This window comes from Camelus ferus, chromosome 14, assembly GCF_009834535.1.
Source record: "Camelus ferus isolate YT-003-E chromosome 14, BCGSAC_Cfer_1.0, whole genome shotgun sequence".
NCBI classification, from domain to species: domain Eukaryota; kingdom Metazoa; phylum Chordata; class Mammalia; order Artiodactyla; family Camelidae; genus Camelus; species Camelus ferus.
The window spans coordinates 27,678,277-27,703,948 of NC_045709.1; the positions used below are offsets into that span (position 1 = coordinate 27,678,277).

Genomic DNA, 25,672 nt, shown 5'->3' on the forward strand with positions numbered 1-25,672 from the left:
GCCCTGTGTAAAAATAAACTGCAGGTGAATTCAAGTCCCAGATATGAACAACAAAGCTTAACACACGTAGACAAGTGTATAGAAGAGCACTCTCATGATTGCGGGGTAAGGGAATAGGGTCACAGACGTGAATTATACTGCGAAAGACTGCACAACATTACAGCTAAGGGCTCCTGTTCAACCCTTACAAACACCACACCTAAAATTTTTAAAAATCAGGGGAAGGCAAAGAGGAGAGTAAGCTGTGCATATGATCAATAAATTGTCAGCATTTTAGAAAAGACTCTTACAAATCAATACGAAAAACTGGAAATGACGTGGAAAATTGGGCAAAAAATGGAAATGGAAAAGAAAGGCCAATACACACGAAAAAAAGGTGACAAAACTCTCTGGTGACCAGGGAAATGCCGTTTCAAACCTGAAGGCGATACAGCACACATAAACCACTGCTAACTTCGTCAATAACAGTTTGTTAATGATGGTAATGGCCTCACTTGCTACATGCTTGCTGCTCCTCTCAGCATTTTACGCTCACTCATCCATCCAATTCTCCCAGAAACCTAAGACTTGGGCATGAGAATGCGGCTCCTGTTTACAGAGAAGGAAACTGATGCGAAGAAACCCTCCAAGGTCACAGGGCTGGTTAGCGGTGGAGTCTGAGTTCAAAATGAAGTTTTCTCCCACGCTGGAAAACTCATGCATAATACGCAGTGTTCAAAGCCACTGGAAGGGTAATTTGGCAGTTTCTCCTAAACTTAGGGAGGTAGGTTTGACTAGGGATCTCTCTGTAGAAATTCACAAACGTGAGCCAAGAAGCACACAAAACAATCCTTAGCACTCACTGTCAGAGCAGAAAGCAAGGCAATAATTCTGTAATAGGTACTGATGGATAAGCATAGCTGTGTGTTAATACAATAAAATACTACAGGGCATTTAGAATAAGGCACCTAGGCTGGAACCTTTTATTATGGAAAATTTTTGGAAGCACAAGGATTAATGAAATTTTTTTTTGTTGTTGTAGAAGAATAGAGCTAATACAGCCCCTGAGTAAATTAAAAGAGAAAACAATGGTTTATACAGTTGTCATTGCATGTGTATGTCACGTGTATACGGTGAGCACACAGAAGATGGGTGGAAGGATAACTTCGGGAGAGTGGTTGGCATTGTTTGTGCGAAGCAACAGGCTGAAGTGGAACCCAGTCTGTGTTGACAGCATGGAGTGTCCTTTAACCTCAGACACCGTGGAACTGAAACACACCTTTATTTCCTGTACCACCAGAAAATAGCATTACAGCTAAACTGGGACACGATGGCTTGGTATCACCTCTTTAAAGCTACATCCTGATCTCAGGCGTGTATGTGAAAAAAAAAAAGGCATTCTTTTCATTTAAATTTTTTAGAGATATGAGACATACATGGGTGGTAGACACACAACTGTCTATTGTACTTGACCTTTTTGTATTTCTAATTATTCCAGAAGGAAAAGTAACTATTTAACTACTTGACTGACAGTGGTGTCTGCATTATAATTCATAAAGCAGCAAGGACGGTTCAGCCCACCTTTATTTTCCTGCATGAAAAATTCCTGTTTTCTTTTTGTTTTGGTTTTGGTTTTGGAAAACTTGCACTAACACTATTTCACTTTTCCTCAAGTCCAACCTTGATCTAATTTTGACCAAACGCTTTTGAACTCAATCTGTTTTGTACAGTCCTACTGAGGATTTCATTAGATGCTATAAACAAAGTGAGACACAAGAACCCCAGGGCATGCCTGGGTCTACACATACGTGGGGTTCATCACACGGGCCTGCTCTGTGCCTTCAGACCCATGTGGGGTTACGGATTCTCCTTACACTAAAAGTTCCACTAGACGTTCGATGTGGTAATGAATCTTGAGTGTCTCAATGAAACTGTCTCATGATAATCAAACAAACGACCTTTCGGAGTTCCCTCTTCCTGTACATCTTTTTCATGTGGGATACAAATAGGTATGTCTAGTGAGTGTGACTCTACATTATTAAATGATATTTTAAATTTTACACTCACCATGGTGGAATACATTGGAATCTCCTTGAATGGATTGACAAGCAGGAGGATGTCCCCAATAAAAGTCTGTTAAAAGGAAAGGAAATAAATAGTTCTTGAATCATACAAATTGCACCATTAGAGTTAAAAAGTATATAATTTAAAAATCACTGTGCAAAATATTGACAATAAGTAAACAACACACTTTTAAAAGTTTGTAAGTAAATAGAAAAGTCGAACTCAAATAAAACTAAACTAAAAGGTAGGTTCCATTGCACACAACTGGTGAAATGCCTGGAATCGAAGAATTTCTTATCTTAAAGGGGCTTGGTGAGAAATGATTGAATAAAAACACACAAAATTTAAACATACACAAAATACAGTGGAGGAGTAAATGGACTGAGTTCTATGTTGTTACTTAGTAATAATAAAATACAGACTTTAAGGTAAGAAGCAGACCAGTGACAAAAGGGGACATTTCATAACAATAAAATGATAAATCCTTCAGGAAGTTATAGCAATTGTAAATTTCTGAAAGCCCTAAAATCTAGCATAAAATAGGTGAAGCAAAAAGAAACTATAAGGAGAAAACACGAATTCACAACGATAGTGGGGGATCTTAGCACCTTTTTCTTAGTAACTAATGGAACAAGCAGACAAAAATTTGAAATAAATAATTACCAGGTGGACTAATTGCCTTAAATACAACACTATTACCAAGAATGCACAACACAGGTTCCTTTAAACTGAATAGAGACCAGTTTCATTACATTTAAAGGATTGGAGTCACACAGAGCATCTTCTCTGATCACAGGAGAATTATGAGAGATATTAGTAATGGATAGCTAGAAGATCACCAAATACAACTTCCACACCTGCAAATAACCTATGAGCCAAAAAAAAAATAGAGAGCTCACAATGCAACTGAGAAAATTCTTTCGACTGCAACTTGCCAGAACCTGTGAGATACTACTAAAGGTATATCTGGCATGAAAATGATTGCCTCAAGCGTGCGTGTTGGGAAGGAAGAGAGAAAGACAAAGTTCAGAGTGGCCCTTTCCAGGAGCTCCTCAAACTCCAGGGAATCACGCACAAAGAAATCTCCAGTGAAAGAACAGAAAATAATGGAATTGTAAGCAAAAGGCACGGGATGAAAAACAAGAGCCAAAAGGCAATCTTTTGAAAACTCTAACAAAATGGATAGAATCCTAACAAGATGGACGGAGGGACTGAGGGAGCGGAGGACCCGAGGGAGCGCACCAGCTACCGACACCAGAAGTACGACATCCCTGCAGACGCTGCTGGCGTGAAGGCAGGCGGAGAGGAGAGGAGGAGCCAGATCTTAGCCACCAGTTTGGATATTTAGATGCTGTGGCTAACAGGCCACCACCTTACCAAATAAATGCAATTAGACTTAGGAAGCGTATCTAGTTTTGTTTTTCTGTAAAAGAAATTGAATCTATGTCTAAAAACCTTTCCGCAAAGAAAAGATCCCAACGTTGATGTACAAATAAACAAATGTTACACAAATTATACCAGAAAATGGCAGAACAGGGAGCATGATTCACTTCATTTTAAGAGGCCTGCATAAACTTGATGTTAAAAACCTAACTAGTTTATTGAAAAAGAAGAAAATCAAAGGCTGTTCTCTTTCTTTAAAATACGTGTAAAAATCCTAAGTAAGATAGTGACAAGTTTAATCCAGTGTTACATTCAACAGATAATCTATTTCAACAAATAGGCTTTATTCTAGTTAATTCTAGGTTGGCTTCATATTAGAAAATCAACTCTTAACAATTTTTAATATCAAGAAGTTTCATATTTGCAAATGTTAGTCACTATATATAAAAACAGATTTAAAAAAAACCTTCTGTACAGCACAGTGAACTATATTCAATATCTTGCAATAACCTTTAATGAAAATGAATATATGTATGTATGCATGACTGGGACGTTGTGCTGTACACAAGAAAGTGACACATTGTAACTAATGCTGCTTCAATTTAAAAAAATGAAGAGACAAAAAAGAAAAGAAGTCAACATCAAAAGTTATACGATCATCTCAATAAATGCCGATAAAAATTAATAACATTAAATTTCAACTCGTGATTAAAAATAATGATAACTTTAAAACTATTAATATAATGGACCCTCCTTTATCTAATAAAAAGTGATGACACCAGCATGACTCTGGCATGGCTACTGCTGACAACTCGCTTAATGATGAGACCCTGAAAGCTCCTCCCTGGGACCAGAAATGGGACAGGAACGCCTGTCACTGCCACGCCCAGTCATCTTCTTCTAACAGTCTGATACCTTGGAATAATGCAAGAAGAAAAGTAAAGAATCTATCAAGATTTAAGAGAGAAACATGAAAGTCATCACCTGGAGACGACATAGCAGTGTGTGCGGTTATCAGGGAAACATATGCTAATACCACAATGAGATGTCACGGCACAGTTGCCAGAATGGTTAGAATTTTTTTTAAAAATTAATAAAATAAATAATACTGGTAACACCAAGCGTTGGTCGGAATGTGGAAACCCACAGGTCCGTGCTGGGCACGTGGCCGCTCTGAAACGCTCTGTGGCTGCATCTGAGCAGAAACGTACTGTGCGATGCTGACCCAGCCCCAGGGGAGAGCCTCACAAAAAGACTTCTGTGGGCGACCCCACAGAGCTGCTGAATATGTGTGCCCCCTAAAGGCAAAACACGGTCTATAACAGCATTGTTCATAATAACCAAAAAGTGGAAACAACTCAGAGACTACTCAACTGTAAATACATAAAATGCGATATATTCATGCAGTAGCTCCCTGTACAGAAATAAAAATGGGTAACTGCTGCCTCAGACAACTGTGTGGAGGGTATGAGAAACGTAGTGACGCTGAAAGACGGCAGACACAAACAAGAATACACCGGTGATTCCTTTTACATCAAACTAAACAAACGTACGCACAGTTGTATGTGCCAGCATCCTTTGTAATGGTGTGGGTAAACTGGGGAAGGAGCTTATGTTGCTTTTCTTTAGGAAGCTGCTGGTTACACAGGTGTGTTCACCAAATAAGAATTCATAAAGCAATACACTAATGAGCCATGTATTCCTCTCTTTATATGTCATAATTCATCACGACATTCACTTAAAAGAAGAACTGGCCAGCATTTTACAGCCAAGTAAAGGAAGAAGGAAATAAAAGTGGAATAATTGCGCCAGAGGGAGACCGTATTAGTGAAACAGCTGAAAATTAGTCTTAAATTCCAGAGATGAGAAATAAAGATAGAAAGTAGTTTGAGGGAGAGCTGAGAAATCTGCTAATTAAGAAAGATCAGGAACTTTAAAATAAAAATACACTAAATTACATTTTTTTCATTGAGATATAATTTTTTTTTTATTTTGGCCTAATTATTGAAGGAATTCAAGACTGTCTTTGAAAATACATTTTGTGATAAAAATAATTTATAAAAATAGTATTTGAATATTAATAATGATGTTTATTCTGTGCATTTCCTGGCAACAGAATGTCACATTACCTGCAGCTCATTTTCTGCCTGGTGGTTTGGGAAGTTCCCGCTTCTACAGCCTGTGGGAAACTTCCCCGTCTGATACCCACATGGAAGGCTATACACTCAGGTAAAAGAGCAACTCACGGATTGTTCTGAAAGACCGTTTTACATAACAAATCAAGACTACAGGACTACAGAGCGAAAAGGTAAAAACCCTTTTAAACAATTAATCCAGCTGAAATGTGGCATCTTCACTCTGATGGCCCCGATGGCAGCAGCAGAGGTGGAATTCTGTCAATGTCCTGAAGGCAGCGCTGATGAGGTTTGCAGGAGAATTACGCGTGGGATATGGAAGGAAAACAGGCATCAACACTCTTACAGTCCCCTTGGCCTGAAAGCTGAAGGCGGGTCGCCACTGAGAAGGGAGGGGCATGCTGGGAGGGGCCTGTCGACATCAGACAATCAAATTTGACTATTTTAATGCTGAAACATCGCCTAAACCAGTGGTTTTGATTTGCGGGGAAGGGACACTTTTATTTCCAATTCATCATGGTCTAATACTTTTGCAAAACAATAAAAATGAATTCTTGGAAAGATGAAATTGGAAAAGACAAAGACATACACAGCTTGACTCATGTGATTCAACAGACAGAAATTAAACCATCAAATCGCTTTAAGAGTCTAAACGCTCACTCTCACTGCAGATGGGTAATAAAAATTCTGCATTATCCAACGGTCCACAGGATACTCCGTGGGAATCACTTATAATTCAATCAATGATGTTTAAATTGCTTGTCTATCCATTAAAGGCAAATTCAAATACCATAACTTGGAGAACTCATTACAAAATTGATCTAGGTGGGTTAGCTCTTCAATATTTCAGGTCCACAGAGAAGGCAATCATGCCTCACACAGTGACAAATTTACACTGTTTAAAGCAAAACCACGGGCCCAAAATAGAGTCACGTGCACTGGGCCATGCCATCAACAGGGACGTAACACCTGACCTAACTGAGGCTCTCAGCTCCCCCAGAAATGTGGTCTTGACCGGTCAGTCTGCAATCTTCTGATCAGTGCCAGTGAGGTAACCTGTCACGTGGGCCCTCTCCATCCGCCGTAGGGAGCTTACCTAAACTGAAAACAACCTTTTTTGGTTCATGACTCCCTTGTCTTGCCTTTAAAAACCTTCCCCTTCTGTAGCCCTTTGGAGCCCCCTCTACCAGCTGGATGGGGTGCTACCCAATGCATAAATCATTTAATTCACTCAATGGATGGTGGCCCCTGGGCTGCAGAGCAGTAGATTAAATCATGTTTGGGAGTAAAGCCCCTTGAAAAGCATGAAGGAAATAAAGGAACACAAATAATGCAAGCAGTGGTCTTCTGATAATGTAAATAAGAATCTAAAAAGAAGAATCATCAACACAACGCTGGGAGAGAAAATGGAACAAAAATAACACACAAGTAGCAGGGCAGTAACAGAGCCCAGAGTAATCAGGTTTCACCACTTTATGCCAATGACTCAATTCCATTAATTCTGACAGAAGTATTTAATTTTAAGTGTATTTACCGTGGCAGGCAATTTATCCAAGCATTAAGATGCCGCATTGAATTTTCATAGGTTAATCAGCACCTGACAATTTATTACTTGTAAAGAAATCTCAGACCTCACATTTACATGAAAATTACTTAATCAGTTTCTCAGTAGAGTAGGAAAAAAGGGAGTTATCAAAAAGGGCTAGCAGGCATGTGCATAATCAGACTTCTCTATAGACACCCTGATTGAATTGCTCTGAGTTTCACAAAGTCAGTGAGACAGAGATGGAGAGCGAAGAGAGTTTGAGATTGCGTGGTGCCTAAATTGATACACATATTGAAAGAAATAACACATATAAACCAGAATTGAACCACAGCAAGTCAATTCTCCATGCTGTTTGTCATCTGAGTCATGTATTTGTATCCTATTGTCAGAGATGTGTGTATAAATTATTTACTTTACAGAGAAAGACATTTCCTGATAATTTCTTTTTCATGCAAACAGAAAGGCAGTCCTCCGCATATGCTTAGCTTTTCCTCCTTAACTTCTGTCTCTGGATCTAGGAGGCTGAGTTAAAGCAGGTGAAACAAGCATTTTTATAAGTGATTTGCAGATCCTGACGATTCTAGCAAGGTCTTCTTCCCCAGCAAACATGGCAACAGGAACGTTGTCTGCCCTTGGGGTATTAACCTTCCCTTAGCATCTCCGAAATTTGGATCTTTGCTGAAATTGCTTTATAAGTGAATCAGAAGAAATGACCCAAACTCTGCGAAATCCACCTGACGCTGTCAGCATGACCGGAAGTAACACTGAGCCCTTTCTTTGTAATATTCGCAGCACTGAAGGGTGAAATTATTCAGCAAGACAAAAGCAGTGCAATAGGCAATTTCCAGGGCACTTACGTAGATCTGATTGTTCCCAAAGCGCTTCTGAATTTCATAAAGCAGGCTGCCGTCTGTGAGCTCGCTGAGCGTTGCCAGGTCATCATTTGGAGCCGGAGGCATCAGCTTGATCTGGGAGGGAAAACAGGTAAAATCAATTCTAATTGCTTTCCAACCAACTTTCTTCACAGTTGGGAGTTCCATTTTCAATTACATGTCAAAAGTTTAAAGACCACAGGAGTTTGAAACTGTTATTAAAAGATGGAATGGTTCACTTACGAGGAACAAAAAAATTCAACAGCCACAGAGAAGTGTGTTCAGATGAGACTCTGTTGTGTACCCGCAAGCGTTCGCACACCCTCACACAAGCACCAACACACACCCCTCGTGTGGCCCTGTTTCTCCAAGTCATAAATTCTGAAATCAGAGCATTGGCTCTTCCTAGGCCTGACCTGGAATTTAGACAGTTCTGAACTGTGCTGAGTCCTTTGTAAGACCAGCTGTTGGGAAGCTCACGTTTGCAGTGTTTCCAAAGCTAAAGGCAGACACCCACCACCAATACTGGCATGAGAAGGAAGCGCTGTGTCTAGACTTCAGTTTCTGCGTAGTTTTTGCGTGGAGGCGGGGGCTGGATTTTAAAAGGAGACTCTAGACTCTTTCCTTGTGATTTTTATTCTGCTCTACATGACTCTTAAGGTGGCTGGAGATGAAGATAATTCTGTCATAAAGAAAAAAACTGCTCTCCAACTCAATTTAATACTGAGTGGCAGAGTTGAAAAACTGGACAATATTTCAAATAAAAAAATGATGAGTTTACATGTTTTAATTAGATGAAAATCGATTAGTCACGAGTCAGAAATGGGCAATGTTTGGTTTTATATACATAGACAACCATCTGTAGCAAGTTAGTGCACACATCTAACTCCCACAGCAAAGGAGAAGACCACGAGCAGGATTTGTTTCCTTCAGGAGTAACGGTCCACGTTAAGAGAATCAAATTCCTCTTTAACCACAACTCTGGTGAGCTCCATGCAAGCTTCTGCGTGCACATTTTTTTTAAAGCATGTCTAGCACAACCAGAAGTTCCACACGTGTTCCAACAGGCCTGAAGGGCTGTGGGAGCATCTCCTTGGAATTCTTGCGGGTTTTTCCTCTACAGTCACAGCCGTTGCATGGGTCACAGAGAGAAAGAGACTGACAGTAAAAATGTGACGACTCCCCAGCCTGCGTGTAGGAACGAGATGTGAAGACGCAGTGTCAGAGGAGATCAAGGGAAGAATTCCATCTAGTTATCATGTCAAGACTCCAAAACGATCAGGAATGACACTTTGATCACCAGTCTTAACAAGGCTTCCCAAGGGACACATTCTTAGGAAGATGCCGAAAGCATTGTGACAGCTAATAGCAAGCAGAAAAAGAAATAAAAATATGTCTGTGAGTATTTTTATGTTAGAGTTGCGGGCTCCGCAGTGTGTACGGCCAGTGTCTCCCAGACATTTATGTCAGTCAAAATGGAGACAGGATACATGTGTAAAAAAATTACCATCTCCTCTAGGACTGATCATTACGGCTCTGGAGAAAGACAAATCTCCATATACACATACACATTTCTACGTATATATTTATTTCCAAACACAGAGATCTAGAACACAAAACAGACGTAATTCAGGATAGAAAAGCAGAGAGCAATTAGAAGAAACATTCTGAGAAATGTTTCAAGATCCAAAGGGAATTTACATTCTGGAAATACTCTGAAGTCCCTGGTTCCTTGTCGCCACTTGTCAACACTGCTTTGAGGGCTGTCAGATTGACTGTGTGGTTCTGTTTTGTTTGACTGTGGTTTCTCTCTCTGGGACATTAGCAGTACATGTCCAGAAACTAGGAATTCTGTGGGCAAGAAAGTCTGACAAGTGGGCTGAGAGGAGGAAGACCCTGGGAAGAGGCTGTCGAGGAGGCAAGAGCCAGGCCTGCGTGAATGAAGAGGAAAGGAAATTAGACAAACAAGAGACGACGGGGACGGGGCTAACCGGGAAAGGGGTGATGAGCTGACAGACCACTACGCTTCCCAAAGCAGAAGCCCACCCCCGTGCCTGGACAGCATGATTGTCCTCACCTGCTTCTTATTCGGTTAGATGGTGCTTACCTAGAGCAGTTTATCAGGTCCTTGGCTTGGCTGCAGTTACACTTTTTTGAACCTGGATATTGGTACCTCCGTGGACTACAGAAAGAGAACCGTCACCGATACTCAAAACCCCTGTACTGCACACGCAGCCACGAAATACAAACTTGTCTCCTGTGTCCAGAGCTGCCACAGGTCAGCAGGGCTCTGGAAAACGAACCAAGAGCTTGCTGGGGTGGCCCCCAAAGAGCACTGGACATCGAGCGAAAGAATATTTCGTGATGCTAGGTGGTATGCTTAACTGTCTCGAGTTTACGTGTGGTCAGCTTAAACACTCGGTCTGAAACCTGAGTGTCAGGTAGGTAGTGAAGGTAGTAACTTGCTCACAGAGATACTCTGAGGATGAAGGTAACATGAAGGAAAGTATTTGTAAGCTTTGAAAGTATTATTTTGTATTATTATAATTTTTAAAATAATCTACACTTACACTGAGTAAAAGAAAACCCAATCACTGTGTTGACAGCAATGACGTGAATTAAGAGCTGATAAATTAGCGAGGAGGGGACTCAACCACTCTGGCAGAACAGTCAGTCTCTACGGACAGCAATGGAGACAGTCCGTGTGTCTGACGAGCTCCTGGCTTGCTCGTGGCAGCTGTGCGGTCACCTGGTAGCCTTAGCTCTCGGCATCTTCGTGACAACCCGATGAGGTCGGCACTGGGTCCCCATCTCACAGCCGGGGCCCAGGGAGGCGAGGAAGCTCGGCGTCGGGGCGCCCCGGGGCAGACCTGACAGGGCACAGCTGTGAGACTCCCAGGAAAGCACGGCTTCACTACATGGAATCAAAATTTGCCCTGAGTCACAAGCTGGAACCAAATTTAAATAAATATATTGTGAAAGGAAAGGGGAGAGGGAGGAAGGGAGAGAGAAAAGAAGTTAGCAGATGAGAGAGAGAATGGAAGACGATGGGGCAGGGGAGGGCGTGGGCGGACAGGACGGCCACAGAGCGAGAAGGAAGAGCGTCCCGCACGTTTTTAAGCCACTTAAGAAAAGTTCTACCTTCTCAGAGATATTATAAAGCGAATGTGAATTCAGATGATTATCAGAACCCAAAAAAAGTTTAAATCATCTTGAATATTAATTTATATAGTTACCATTTGATAAGATCTACATTTTCTAAAAATCTGGAGGGAGAGATGCTGCGGGTTTTGTTTCCACTTAAATTCTACGCAGTGTGGTTCTCTTTAATGTGTTAATCAGACCTTTATCATTTTGACAACCCTTTTCTGAAGTCCTCCTCTGAAGCATGAGTGAGGAATCCAGTTGGTGGACAGTCCTGGTGAGAATCCTTGCATCTGACGACCAAGAATGAAGGACCGCGCGATGCGTACAGTGGGGGATGCGGGTAAATGTTACCCCATCACATTCGCACACAAACCCTGAACAGTCGCCCCTCCCTGTTTAACACCAGAGCGACAGGCCATGATTACAACTGCCTTCATTGTCTAGGACACAACGGTAAAGAGCTCACTTTAACAACCGAAAAGTCACCCTGTAAGGATTACAGTCGACATTATGCTGGGAATGGCCTCTCATTTTTAAAAAAATATTCTATTTTTTTAGAGCTGTTTTAGATTCACAGCGAAATTGAGAGGAAGGTACAGAAATTTCCCAGCGACCTGTGGTCCCGCTCAGCCTTCCCCAGGGTCAACACCCCCCCCAGAATGGTACACTTGTTACAGTCAAGGATCCTACACTGACGCATCAGCACCCAAAGCCCACAGTTTACACCGGGGTCACTCTCGGTGCTGTCCATTCTGTGGATTCGGACAGATGTACAGCACCGTGTGTCTGCCCCTGTAGTGCCACACAGGGTTCACTGCCCTAAAAACTCTGCTCCACAAATTCCTCCCCCCACCCCAACCCCTGGCAACCTCTAATCTTCTGACTGTCTCCATAGTTTTGCCTCTCCCAGAGCGTCCAACAGCAGAATCATACAGCATGCAGCCTTTTCAGATTGGCCCCTTTCCCTTGGTCATGTGTATTTAAGGCTACAGAAAGCTCATAGGACACTTAAAAAAGTTAAGAAAAAGCTTTGCCTTAAATTTTACCTGACACTCCATCTGCCTACTGCTGCGGACTGACCTGCGCCCACACCAAAGTCCTCTGCTGAGGCTCTCACCAACATGGGACACTATTTGGAGATGGAGCTTTTAGGAGGTTACAAGGTTAACTGAGGTTATGAGGGTGGGGCCCTGATCCCATAGGATTAGTGTCCTCATGAGAGACACCAGGTTGTTTTCTCTCTCTCTCTACCACATGAGGACGCAGGGAGAAAACAGACGCCTGCAAGCCAGGAAGAAGGCCTTCACCAGAGACCCAATCAGCCAGCACCCTGGCCTTGGACGGCCAGTCTCGGGAACTGTGAGGAAAGAATCTGTGCTCTTTAACCCGCCCAGTTTGTGGTTTTTGTTAAAGCCGCCCTATCTGATAGGTGCGCCTACTAAAACTGAAAGGTGTTTCAAGATTACAGACATGATTTGTTATTTTTAAATAAAAAATTAATAAAATTTTATTAAAATAAAAATTAATAAAATTAAAAAACTTTGAAAGGAGGATCTTTAGGAAATGGAGCTAAATTGTCTTTAAAATATTCAAACTTAGATACAGTGAAACAAAATATTTTCAAGGATTACTCTGACACATAAAATTATTCTGCTTTATAAATTTATAAAGTTTATAAAACATGAAACATGTAGAAGTCACTTATTTCTATGGCAATGATAACAACAAATGTATTACTGTCTACAACCCCAAGCTCCTCAATGTGATCTCCCATCATTTGCACACTGGGGCACACACACACACACACACACTCACTACACCACCATTGCTGCTTTTACGGATAAGTGATTGGTTTGTCTTTCTCCTTATGTCAAGTAGTTGCTATTTGTAAGAAACAAAAAACACAGTCTACATCATAATCACAATGATGACTAATGACAGAACAGGAAATATTCAGGAATTAACATACTGGCTGAACTTGCATTCCTGGTACATAAATCAAGACTGTAACATTCAAATCCTTGGAAAACACGATAGCGGTTATGTTTGTTAATGGTCCTTACAACACCATGACAATTTATATATGGGAATTTTAAACCAAATATTAACATTTGCATTCATTAATTTTTCTTTGAATGGAAATTAGTAGGTATTTGTCTCTGAGAAGCTGGGCTTCCAAGCATGATGTAACAAAACAGAACTAGCACATGTGCCATGCGGGCGTGACTACCTGCTCGGGTTTGATGGGGCCATTCACGGTGGCATTTTCCGGAGTGCTGTCCTGAGACTGTCGCTTGCATAGACCTTTTGCTGCATCTTTGAACATAATGTCTTTTTCCAACAAACTGTCTTGCTTGGCAATTGGCAACACCAGGGGCCTGCTACAGGAAAACAATTAATACTACAGTTAGTCTTCCAACCTTGGTAATCAAAAATTACTACACCTGAGCAGTGCGGTTATTGTAAGTTATTTGATTGGGATAAGAAAGAGTCTGGACACTGCAGAGAAAAAAAAATCGGTGGGAAATCTGCAAACTTTCCTATTAGCTCTTGGTTTCATTTCGCCTTTACAAGAAACATGTGCTCATTTCAACTTGAGAAGAAAATGTTTGAGTGTTTATATGATTTAACAGACAAATCAAACAGCAATTTAGATGCTAAGGTTGAAACGCAAGACTGAACTAAGCAAAGTATTTAAGTGCGAAAATGAATTGCAAATTAATGAAGGCAAAATTCTACAATTAATTAAAATATTATTCATGTAGGATTTAAAATACATTATAGAATCATAGGCAGTAGAGTTTGTAATGAAATGATAAAAAAAGAACGACATGCTTGAGGACTGCAGTTACAAACAATAAGTTCTATTACTTCTTTACAGCTCAAAGCAAAAATAAATAAAACCTACTCAATTTTTTGTTCTACCATAAACACTGCTGCCGAAAGAGAGCCGAATTCTTAAAACATAAGCACGATCTAAATGTTTAATTTGTATTCTAACACCTCAGTAGAATGTTTTAAATGTACTTCCCAAAATGTTATCATAAAGCATAAATACACACACATTTAATCAACAGCAATATATATAAACAGAATTATTTCATGTATTTTACAATAGTAGTTGTGATTCTAATTGAAGCTTAATGCATTTTGTTGGTTTTTATTTTTTTATGGAGGTATTTACAAATAGTAAAATCCACTCTGCAGATGTGTAGTTCAATGAGTTTTGTCTCTCTCTATATATAGATATACACACACTTATATATAGTTGGTTAAACACACACACACACACACACACACATATATATACACACATTTGTGAAACCCACCTAACCAGCAACACATAGAACTTTCATCACTTCCAAACAGCTCTTTGTGCCTGCCCTTTGCAGTCGGTTATCTCCCCCAACCCCCTGCCTCTTGTAACCACGGCTAATTATTTCTTTCAGTAGTTTTGCTTTCTCTAAAAGGTCATATGAAGGAAATTACAGACCACATGGTCTTGTGTGCCTGGCTTCACTGACGTAACATGTTTTAGAGACTCATTCATGCTGCTTCATATATTAACAGTTTGTCATTTTTTATCGCTGAGAGGCAGTCTCCTGTAGGACATCCCACACTTTGGCTACCCTTTCACCAAATATTTCTGCTTGTCCAGTTTTTGTCATCTGTGAAAGGAGCTTCCACATATATTCATGCACAGGCGTTTGTGCTGACATGTGCTCTCATTTCTCTCGGCTGAGTACCAAGGAGACTCCAAACTGTTTCCAAAGTGGGGGAACCACTGGTGCTTCCTGCAGCCATGGGCTGGGGTTCCACTTGCTTCACATCCTTGTCTGTTTTGTTAATCCATTCAAGTGGGTGTGTTGGTGGCACCTCCCTGTGGTTTTTATTTGCATTTCAATGTGCTTATTTGACATACAAATCCCTTTTTCTGTACAGTGTACATGCAAATCTGTTTTTTAATTGGATTCTTTGATGTCAGATTATTGAGTTTACAGATTCTGGATTCGTGTCCTTTATCAGATACACACGTGGCAAGTATTTTTCTCCCAGTCTGTGTCTTGTGTTTTCATTTTTTTCAGTTTTTTTAAACAGTGTGTTTCAAGAAATATTTTTTCCCTTATGATTTGTGTCTTACCTGAAACTTCTTTCCTGAACTCAAGGTCAACAAGGTTTCCACTAGGCTTTATTCCAAAAATTTTATGGCTTTATGCTTTACACAGGTCTATGATCCATCATGCATGGCTTTTTGTATATGGTGCTGTATTTAAGTTGAGATTCATTATTTTTTCATATGGCTGTCCAAATGTTCCAGCAACAGTTTTGAAAAGAACATCTCTCCCCATCCAATTACCTGGACATCTTTGTTAAAAACCAATTGGCCATATACATGCAGGTTTATTTTGGGATATTCCATTGTGTTCCACTGATACAACAGTCTATTCTTACACCAACGTTCATTGTGTTGATTAACGTACTTTCACAGTAAGGCTTGAAATCAGGCAATATGAGTCATCCAACTTTGTTTTCATCTTCAAATTATTTTGGCTATTTGAGGTTTAGCATTTTCGTATAAATCTTAGAATCTTTTTGTCAATTTTTATAAAAATTGTTGGAACTTTGATCAGCATTGTGTCCAAATGATAAATCAATTTGTGAAGAATTAACCTATTAACAGGGTCAAGGGGGAGGGCATAGCTCAGTGGTAGAGCACATGCCTTGCATGTAAGGGGTCCTGGGTTCAATCCCCGGTACCTCCATTAAATAAATAAATCAATAAACCTAATTACCTCCTCCCCCAAACAAAAACAGAAACAAAAATTAAAAAACAAAACAATGTCAAATTTTGTCATCCCTAAGCACAGTATATTTCTCTATTATTTTGACCTTCATTAATTTCTCTCATCAGTATTTTGCACTGTCAGCATTAAAATCTTGCAAATAATTTGATGTATTCTGATGTACTGCATGCCTTATGCCATCACTGATGGATTTGTATTTCAGTTTCCAGCTGTGGATTACCGAAACACAAGCGGTTGTTTCAGGTTCACCCTGACGGGGAGGGAGGGAGCGATGCGAAGGCTCGTGTTCCGCAGCCGGCCTCGGCGTCGTGTGCCCCGGCCGTGCCCCAGCGCAGGAGCGCGCGGACCAAGGGAGGCCGAGGGGACAGGCCCGAGGCCCAGGCAGGAACAGCTGGAGCGCACGTGGTCGGCCACTGCGACTCCCTCTGAGCTCTGCGCGACGGTTTTCGGCGTTTCCGTCCCTGACGATGTTCTCCGCAGGCCACGGGGCAGGGGGACACATGAAAAAGGGGCGGCGTGGTGCCGAACGGCGGCGCCAGCGCACAGGAAGGCTACGGGGCCTGGCGGCCGGCTCTGCCGCCTGGGCGGCTACGTAACCGCCCTGCAAAAGGAACGTAGACGAGGCCGGGAGGGGGGGCGCCGACACGGCGCGGCACGAGGCCCGGGTGATAGGCGCGCAGGAGGAGGAGCCGCCGTTTCTGAATCTGTGCCACTTACCAGCTAGCAGGGGAGCCTAGCCCCACGTATGGCGGGTGCGGAAGACAGGAGGGTCCCAGATAACAGACGGGGGCATGCTGCTCACGGACAACACTCTGTGTTGACACGGGTTTGACTTGTACCCGCGTCCCACGGGGGTAGGAGGGGGCAGCATGGGTGGACCTCAGTGGACCCCTACAGGTGCACCGTGCTGTGCTGTGGGAGAGAAAGCCCGGCCACGAGTCCAGAAGCCCGATCAAGCCGCAGCATTGGACCCAGTAGCTGATAAGCCAGTGCCCCTCCGAGGGGACCAGCGCTGTGGTCTCCTCCAGCTGCTAAGTTGCCTGCATGACTAACTCCACAGGCCTTGCAGTCTGACCAACTGAGCAGGAATGCAGAAGATGCTCAGGGCCCATGGGAGGGAGTGGGGCCCCTCCCAATGGCATAGTTATTCATTTAAAGAATTCACTGTGTAAAGAAAATGCGTAAGCACTTTTCATGTCCAGATCTGCCTGAATACCGTCAAGGGAAAGGTATACACAGCCTTCAGAGAGGCCTTACTTCTTCCATGAGTGACTCTGGAACAAGGTCGGTCTGCTTTTCCTTGTATCCATCGTGCCTAGAGCTCCAAGAACATGCCCTCGGCCTCTCTGACCTGAGAGCCCTTCAGATACTTGAAGACAACTGTGGTTCCCTGATACTTCCTACAATTTGAGTGAAACACTTGCAAAATATTTTCGTAATTACGTGGCACTGAATGTGTGGCAGTCTCTGGCCCAAGCTCTGCCGCACACACGTGAGCTCTTTGACAACGTGGTAGGCTAGTTACACACCGCTTTTATGCCCATTCTATAGATGAGCAAACTGAGGGCCAGAGAGACCAACTCGTCCCGGACGCACAGTGAGCTGGGGTCTGAGCCCCAGAGGCTGTGTTGTCCTCACTGGGTCACGCTGCCTACACTAAAGCCCCACCCTCACCCTGTTGAAATATTGCGTTACTTGTCTTCTTTGCATCTATCATCTCCTTTCTCTGCATTGTAAGAAAATTCTAAGAAACAAACAGAAAAAATTAAAGAGAGGTTTTGCATATACTGAATCTTTTGACTATAATGCAACTAATAAAGCAATAGTTAGATTGGTCAAGGTAGAAATCAGAAAAATAGCTTATGAAATAAGTAAAATCATCAGTTATAAAGAATTTCTAAGAAGAATAAATGGTAAGTTTATTAAAATGGCTGAAATCCTCCTTTCATGTCTCAAATCTAATAGCAGGTTCCTTTAAAGCTACACTTGCAAAGAAGATGGGTCCAGGAATACAGTGACCTCATTCAAAGTCAGTTTTTACCCCAATTTGGCTATTACCTGACCTTCTAAGACTTTCAAAATCTCTGGGCCACACCTCCACCTTTGCCAAATGCAGAAATTAGACTAAGTAATATCTAAATGTATTTCAAGTCCTACAGTTCCATGATGCTAGCACACAATCTCTTTTTGTATACTTTTTTCATCTGTATTTAAAAAAAAATCATTTACACACTTAATATAGGTCATACACTCTAGGACCTACTGCTAACAATAAATAACTGCACGTAGCTAGTTACAAATACTCTCATTCATATAAGAAACAATGACTCTAAATAACTCAGTTGGATTGAATGGCAACATGTTAGTCACACAGATTTTTTCTCTAAGAAAATGAAAATCATGCACCTAGGCTGATGGCATGTATTAATGTTTTAAATATCTATAGAACAATTTTCCTTCAGGTTTCTATTTTACTTTTTAAATTAAACATTTTATCTGTAACCACTGTAATTAACAATAGCATTCATATAACTTAATTCTATATATTTAATTTTTTACTGATTATCCATTTGTAGAATATAAACATGTATTAAAATGCTATTTTTCTAAAAAAAGGAATGAGCAAAGTAATCACTGGTATTTGAATATTCATTACATATTTATGCATTCTGGCAAAATATTTATGGTACAAAATTAATTTTTCAAAAATAAGTTCCAATTAGCTGTGGAGAATAAGAATTCAGCTAATAAACAAGAAGAAACATATAAAGGAAGAGAAGACCTATGCCACATTAATAGTAGTTTCATCAAAAAGGTGCACTAATGACAAAGATGCAGGTAATATTCCCCTCAACTCAGCTCAACTTTAGACAGGCTTCTCTCCTGCTCGAGAACCCTGACCTCTCCTTAGAGAACTTACAGCTGTAAAATGCTTTCTCCTCCCCTTTGAGCTGTTAGCCCCTCCCAGTCTTGCAGCCCAGGATGTCTTTCTCAAGGACCTGAGTAGCCATCCTTTGGAAATGTCATCATCATGGCTGACAGCGCCCGTCTCCCGTCCCCGTGGGGGTGGGGGTCTAACCCCCACAGCACCAGTGCGCAAAGTGGATGCCTCATCGGCCTGACCAACCTCCGGACAACTTCCCCCAGCACTGGTCCTCTGAGTCCGGGACCAGCGAGCTCTCTGGCCTTTAGCTTCTGGGAGCTCAGCTCAATCTCTCTCTGTTCCTGCAATACTCTTAGAAAAATTCTTTCTTGGATCTTTAACTTTTCTGGTGCAGTTTTTCTTTGACACTAATGAGACTTTTTTTTTTCAATGGTTCTACATGTTATTCTGCACTTCCCAAATTTTCTTCAATGAAAACATCTGCTGATTATTAAAAATAGAAAGTTTTAGGGCTAGGCATTTATCAGTGAGAAAGGAAAAACAAGATTAAATAGTATATTTTTCTAAAAGAAGGCTTTCGGTAAGGCAGACCCCATAAACATAAGGCAAACGAAAGAGCTGCCATCCACGTGTAGTCTGCATGCACGCAGGAGTGGGGACGGCAGCCTGCCCGCGGAAGACGTTAGGTCAGCAGACAGCCAATTTCTGAACTCTACTGGATTTATTCAAGACTTACTTATTTCTGTAAACATAAAAAGCATCTCATGCAGAGCGAATGTGCCTGTGGAACTGGGATTTTATTTCTGAAAATGGAAACAGAAACATAATAAAACTAACGAAGATGACAATTATTGCCCATTATAACTAAAGCAATTTTAGAAAACTAAAGAGAAAAAATAAAATTGACTACATGGTGACATATTGGGCCAACAAGGAAAACAAACCTAACAGAGACAAAGGGGAGGAAATGGCATATGTGACCCAGTTATTTTGGTGGTTAAAGTAAATGGACCAGATAGCCAGCTCTCAATTTTGCTCCAGGAAACAGAGCTACATGAGTTATTTATTATAGGGAACGGGGGTTTTTCTGCATCAATAAAATAAAATACTGATCCAAAGATTAATGATGAATGAAACAGTTCCTAGAGTTTTGAATTAATTGTGATCTTTGGCCTCCAAAAATGACTTCAATTTTTGTAAGAGAAAAAAGCTTACAATTTAAAAAAATGTTTTGGTAAAATATTACTTGTGTCCAAAACACAAATAAAAACATTGTTGTCACTTGTGGTTGGATTGGAAATTATATTGTTTAAGATATCTCATATTCATCTTAGGAATTCTCAACAGATATCTGCAAAGAGTTTCTTTTTTTAAATCTCTAAATTAAAATAAGTTAAATCCAGAAGCTCCATGCATGGATGAAGGGAGTTTCTGACTATGTCAAGAGTTACATTTGCTAGAATTGACTCATTAGCATATGTTTATTTTGCTGAATAGGTGTTCAATGAACAATATTTACATGATACAACATTCCATTCATTTAAATCAAAGAGATGTTTAATAATCTACTGCATTTTCTAGACATTTTTTGTAAGTTAATTTGGTAAAACTTTATCAGAGCAAGCCCGGAACACACACACACACACACACACACACACACACACACACGCAGTTTATAATATAAAAGAAGAAAATATTGAATGTATATGGTGGATGGAATCAACCTCCTTGAAAGGAACAGTTTCAAATACAGGGAAAAAATTAAATATCAATGCCTACCTTCCCCTCACCTCCCCACTAAGTGAGTCCAGTTCTCAGCCAACACTGGAAGGCCAACTGGTTACCCAACAGTATCTGAGGGACAGACAGTGTGGATCGTTTAAATCGGAAACCAGATTAAACAATTATCAGCGTCTCATCATGTCCCCAGATTCCGACATTTCCTTCTGTCCTCTGCGAGACTATAGAATCCCTTCCTAAGTTAAATTCTTCGGGAATTGATCGACCGCTTCAGCAAGATTTTATGGCTACATTCTTCAGATTCTTAACAATGTAGTCATAATATCTGATTAGTAGACAGGCTGGATTTCTCATAGAATTTATTACTAAAAGAAAGAATTTTGTTTATATCAAGTGAGGTTTAAATGCCAAAGTCCTTTATAATCTAAAGAACAATACGAAACTATGAATTAGCAGAGCTGAAACAACTGTCCATTTAATTACTTTCTTTAAAGTATTCATCTGAAATGAAACAACACAAAAAATTTTATCCCAGAGTTCCCTCCATAGGTAGAATATAAATTGGTAATTAGGACACTTCTAAGCTGAAAGAGGGCTGTATTAATAACTACGCTAGGTAAGTCGGCATCATTAACTAGAACTGGACCAACGCAGGACATGCAGCCACTCTAGTTACAGGAAACTTCTGAAAGTGATGGACTGAAAAGTTGTTAAGGTCATAAAAAGCCACAGGGGACATTAAGACACCCTGGAGAGCGTCAGAGTATTACCATTATCACAACTTTTCTTAGTGGGGCATGCGGCCCCAACTGCAACACCCCAAAGGCGAACTAGCTTCCAGGCGGTCCTGCCGTGGGCTGCACTGATCAGAAACTAAGGGTAGTGTCCTGAAACGAAGGGTTATTTTTCTCATAAGAAGAAAGCCAGAAACATACAGCCCAGGGATGCTGGCCACCTTGAAGACATCGTCTAGGACTCAGGTTAGTTGTAGCTTCCTGCTCTGCATTCTTAGCAAGTGGCTCTCACCCTTTGGTTGCAAGAACACTTGGCATCTCCAGGTAACACCTTTGTGTCCCAGGCAGGAAGGGAACAAAAGGGCAGAAAACAACAAGGCTGTCCAGAAAAATCTGTCCCTTGAAACAGGAGAACAACAGTTTTCCTAGAAGCTCTACCCATTAGACTCACTAGATTCAGTAACCAAAGTGCAACACTTGGGACTCATTAGTACACGTCAAGGGGAAGCTGGGTAACACGTGGGCGGCTGGCTTGGAGCCACACCAAGAAGTGTGTGAGCCGACTTTCTAAGGAAAGTGGAACAAGCTATGCTGAGGGCTTTGTTTCGCTGAATTGGCCCCAAGTAACACAGGAATTTTTCTGGGTGGGGGGCCCGGAGTAACCACAGGGCCTTTGCTCTGCTGAGGGGCATTTGCAAGTTTGGTCCAGAACGAACGACTAGACGTTAGGAGTCCTAACAAAGTCCCGGGGCTCCTTCTCCTGTCCATCTTCCTAAGTGATACTCGACTTTGCCACTAACAAGTGCTGATGGAGCTTAAAATAGTATCGTTTTGAAGGACTTCTACATATTTCAGTTCACTCCCAGCTGGTGCACATTTTATAGGATCAAGACAGAGAATGTGCCGTCTCCGCTCTGCACGGAGGAACGAAGCAGGGCTCCTTGGTGGCCAAGAGACTAGAACACGCTCTGCGGAACGTCAGAGCAGAGCTCTGGGCTGAGCTAGCCGTCATCCAGCACTGGCCCTGGCACCCCTCAAAGCTTCCTAACAACAGAGGCCGGGCACAAAAACTGGATCTCCCTGAATCGTGCGATGCGATCACGGCACACCTGGCAGGTCTGAGTTACCTGTGGAGGAAAGACCGAGACCACATGCACTAAATCCTCCTGTCTGTTCCCAGTGCTCGGCACAGGCCGTGGCCGGCACGTCGCCTGCTCTTCTTCTGGGGTTCGGATGTGGGGCCAACACGGCCTCTCCAACAGAACCTTTCCATTTGCTTCATGCTATCTGTGCTCATTCTCTGAAGATTCACCACTTCAGGTCAACACCTATCCTTTGAGGAGGAACTTTGAGAACAGGCCACAGCAAGGGATGTTAGTTTATTTTCCTTTGTGCTAACCTACAACAGAACCAGCTGGGCAAAGACAAGCAGCAGGGGATTTGCAGAGCATCCCCGGCTCAATCACAAAGCACGATGCTCTGAGCTGAGAAGCGAAGTCGGGGCTGTAGCTAAAAGTGCGTTCTCTCAGTGAAGCTTGCATAATGAGATTTCACTGCAAATCGCATCCCTGCTCAAAAGAAGAAACATCTCTAAATAAGACAGTTCCCTTTCTTAATGATACGTGCTAACATTTTGAAATTGGGTTTACATATTCTTTCTTTCATGCATAAAGAGAGTGTAAAGGATGGATGCTTCTGATCACAGAAAATGTTTATGAAACAGTAGCAGTAAGAAAGCTCAGTATAGATGCAAGGACTCTGTGTGCCCGTGTCTCACTGCTCACTGTCACGCACCCCTGCGGCCGACATGCTAACAAAATTCAGATTGTTCACCGGCGGCCACAACTGCCCTGCCACCCAGAGCGACAGCACAAGAGCTTCCAAATGACTCTGCAGAATTCGGGCTGGGAGCCTGGCGGAGCTTGATCTCAGGTGATGCTCTTTTACTACAAAATGTTCACAGAAGCCGCTGTGAATCGGGCACGCTCGGGTCATTCAGGGTCACAGGAAAGTTACCAGGACAACTGTCCCACAGGAACCAGCGACATGGTGTTCACCTGGCAGGGCAGGGAAGAACAGCTGTCTCCCTCATTCGTCAGCGGTTTCAGATCTGCAGGGCGAGACGGTGCCCGCCACGCAGCCCTCCTGAGCCCCGTCCTGCCTCAGGGCGGAGGACATGGAAACAGAACCCAGAGGCATGGGTTCCCACTGCAGCTGCCCTGACGTCTGCCCCCTAAGTCTGTCACCCCTCTGCGCTTCTGTTTTTCCGTCAATAAAATGTAGGTCTATCCATCGTAGGTCATGGAATTTAAAAATACTAGATGGAAATTATTATTGAAATTGCTTTGATATGCACATTGCATTTATTTTCATTTGAGCAGCAAAGATCAGAGAAGAAACCCTCTTGCAGCCAGAAGCTGGCTTTTGCTTTGGTTTTCACTGCTGTTACCCTTAATAAGTGAGAACCCACAGGGTCTCGTGAACTGCTCTGCTGCACACAGACCCTGTGCAGGGTTCTTGTGGATTCGAACTCCAGGACTCCAGGAAAAGGAAGATGAGAAACAACAGTGGGCACATTTCAGGGTCTCAGTGGGCGAACCCCTAGGAGAGCATTTCCATGTTCAGACACCGACGGGCACACTCGGCAGCAGGGCCGGTCAACAAGCATTGTGCTGTGCGCCAGAAATTGCCGCAGCACTGGGAACTGACTGGACCTCCATAAAATATATACATTAAAAAAAAAAAAAAGCAGTCAGCGAGGCTCTGAGACAGCTAAGGACGGAAAAGACAGCGCAGAGAGGAGGCACCCAGTCAGCGGGAAGGCACAGGGACCGGCAGTCAAGTGTGAGAAGAGCCGTTCAGAGTTTTAAAAAGACCCTTAAATAATTGAGTTGATGTTCGATTTAATTTTCTATTCTATCTCTGAAGAAAGTAACAGCAGACTGCAATGAAAAGAAGGTCAAACTTCAATATAAACTTATCTCCAGGTTTCAAAGCTTTGCCCAGTATCAGCAAGGGGGAAACGTGATTGAAACAGCTACACTTCACTGCAGAGGACACATAAGCCACTGATTAATCTATTTAAAATATGTTGTTCAATCAATCATATAAAAAACAGTAAAAAGTACTCTTTGGTCAAACTGATTTGCTTTCTTTTATTTCTGAAAGCAGAAAAAAAAATCCCAAACTATAGACACATAGGTAAGTTAATACTTATCCAAAATAACTCATTATGGAAGAATTTGGTTTTAACTCAAACTTTAACTCCATTTATATTTACACACCTCCCTACTTGGAAGCCATAACATAATCCTAAAAGTAAAGTGGAACTTACTGGGTATTGATTTTAATATCAATATCTGGAAAGTAAAATTCTTCCACAGCAAACATCCGTACGACTCCCCTCACCGCAGCGAGTCGGGAATACACTAACGTAAGCAGCAGGGTCAACATACTCTAGCCGTTAATTCCAGGCTTATCAAGTAACTACTCTTGACCCAACTTGTGTTTCTGTGGGTTTCTTTTTTTTCCTCCCACATAAATATGACACCATTTTTTTCCATATGTGAAGGTAGGAGAGGGGTCGTGTGGTGTCGGGACAAATGACCTGGGGTCTGACTGCTGGGCTGTGAATCTTGACTTGTCACTTCCCAGCTCTGAAATCTGGGGAAAGTAAGACAATGTTGATGGGGCTCTGACCATAGAATAAGACAAGCCATGAAATTCTTAGCATCGTGTCTGACACACAACTTCAGCGCCTTTTCAACACAGTCGAAAAATCAAATCCAGTACTGAGTATATTTTAGTGTTAAGTAGAGGCCAGTGCAGCTATGCACGCCTTGACCCTCTGAATTATCTGGCGTGGCTTTATAGTAAGTGTTTCTGAACGCCTGGGATGGGACGGGCTCTGAAATAAGACTTCCCGCCAGACTCACTCACTCACCACAACGGCCTTGTGAAGCACCTCTCCCACTTCCTGGGAGGGGACAGCAAGTCACGCTAACTCTCAGCCTGCCTCTGCGCCTGAGAATGGAACGAACTCTCCGATGGATCAACTGGGGACGCATCTCCTCAGCTCTTCTGTCATTCCGGGAGCCAACTTCCCTGCAGGAAGCACGACATTTCCTCCTCCTACTGTTGTGAGCCTTGTCTGGGGAGCCCCGCACTTGGGAGATCTCCCCTGCTCACAGGCGCCTTGGACCTGGCACAAAGCTGCCCAACAGCGGGATATATTTACAAACCCTTCCAGCTGCCACACTCAGTCACGTCCTCTGATGTGGCCTCCGTCCCTGATCGGGGTAATCGGGCCTCCATCTCTACTGCTTGATGATTTCTCAGGTTGTCCAGAACGTAGATGGTCCTCTTTATTCAGGGAACCCCCAC

General features: G+C 42.1%; 1 protein-coding gene across 1 annotated transcript in view; it reads right to left on the reverse strand.

Annotated features, from left to right (window-relative positions):
• Positions 1–25,672, reverse strand: part of MYO16 (myosin XVI) — a 437,171-nt gene that overhangs the window by 238,350 nt on the left and 173,149 nt on the right. The window contains exons 10-12 of the mRNA XM_032496671.1: positions 13,357–13,507; positions 7,965–8,075; positions 2,047–2,112 (exon numbers count right to left, since the gene is read on the reverse strand). Of these exons, the coding sequence (XP_032352562.1) occupies positions 2,047–2,112; positions 7,965–8,075; positions 13,357–13,507 (328 nt within the window). The remainder of the gene's footprint in view (positions 1–2,046; positions 2,113–7,964; positions 8,076–13,356; positions 13,508–25,672) is intronic.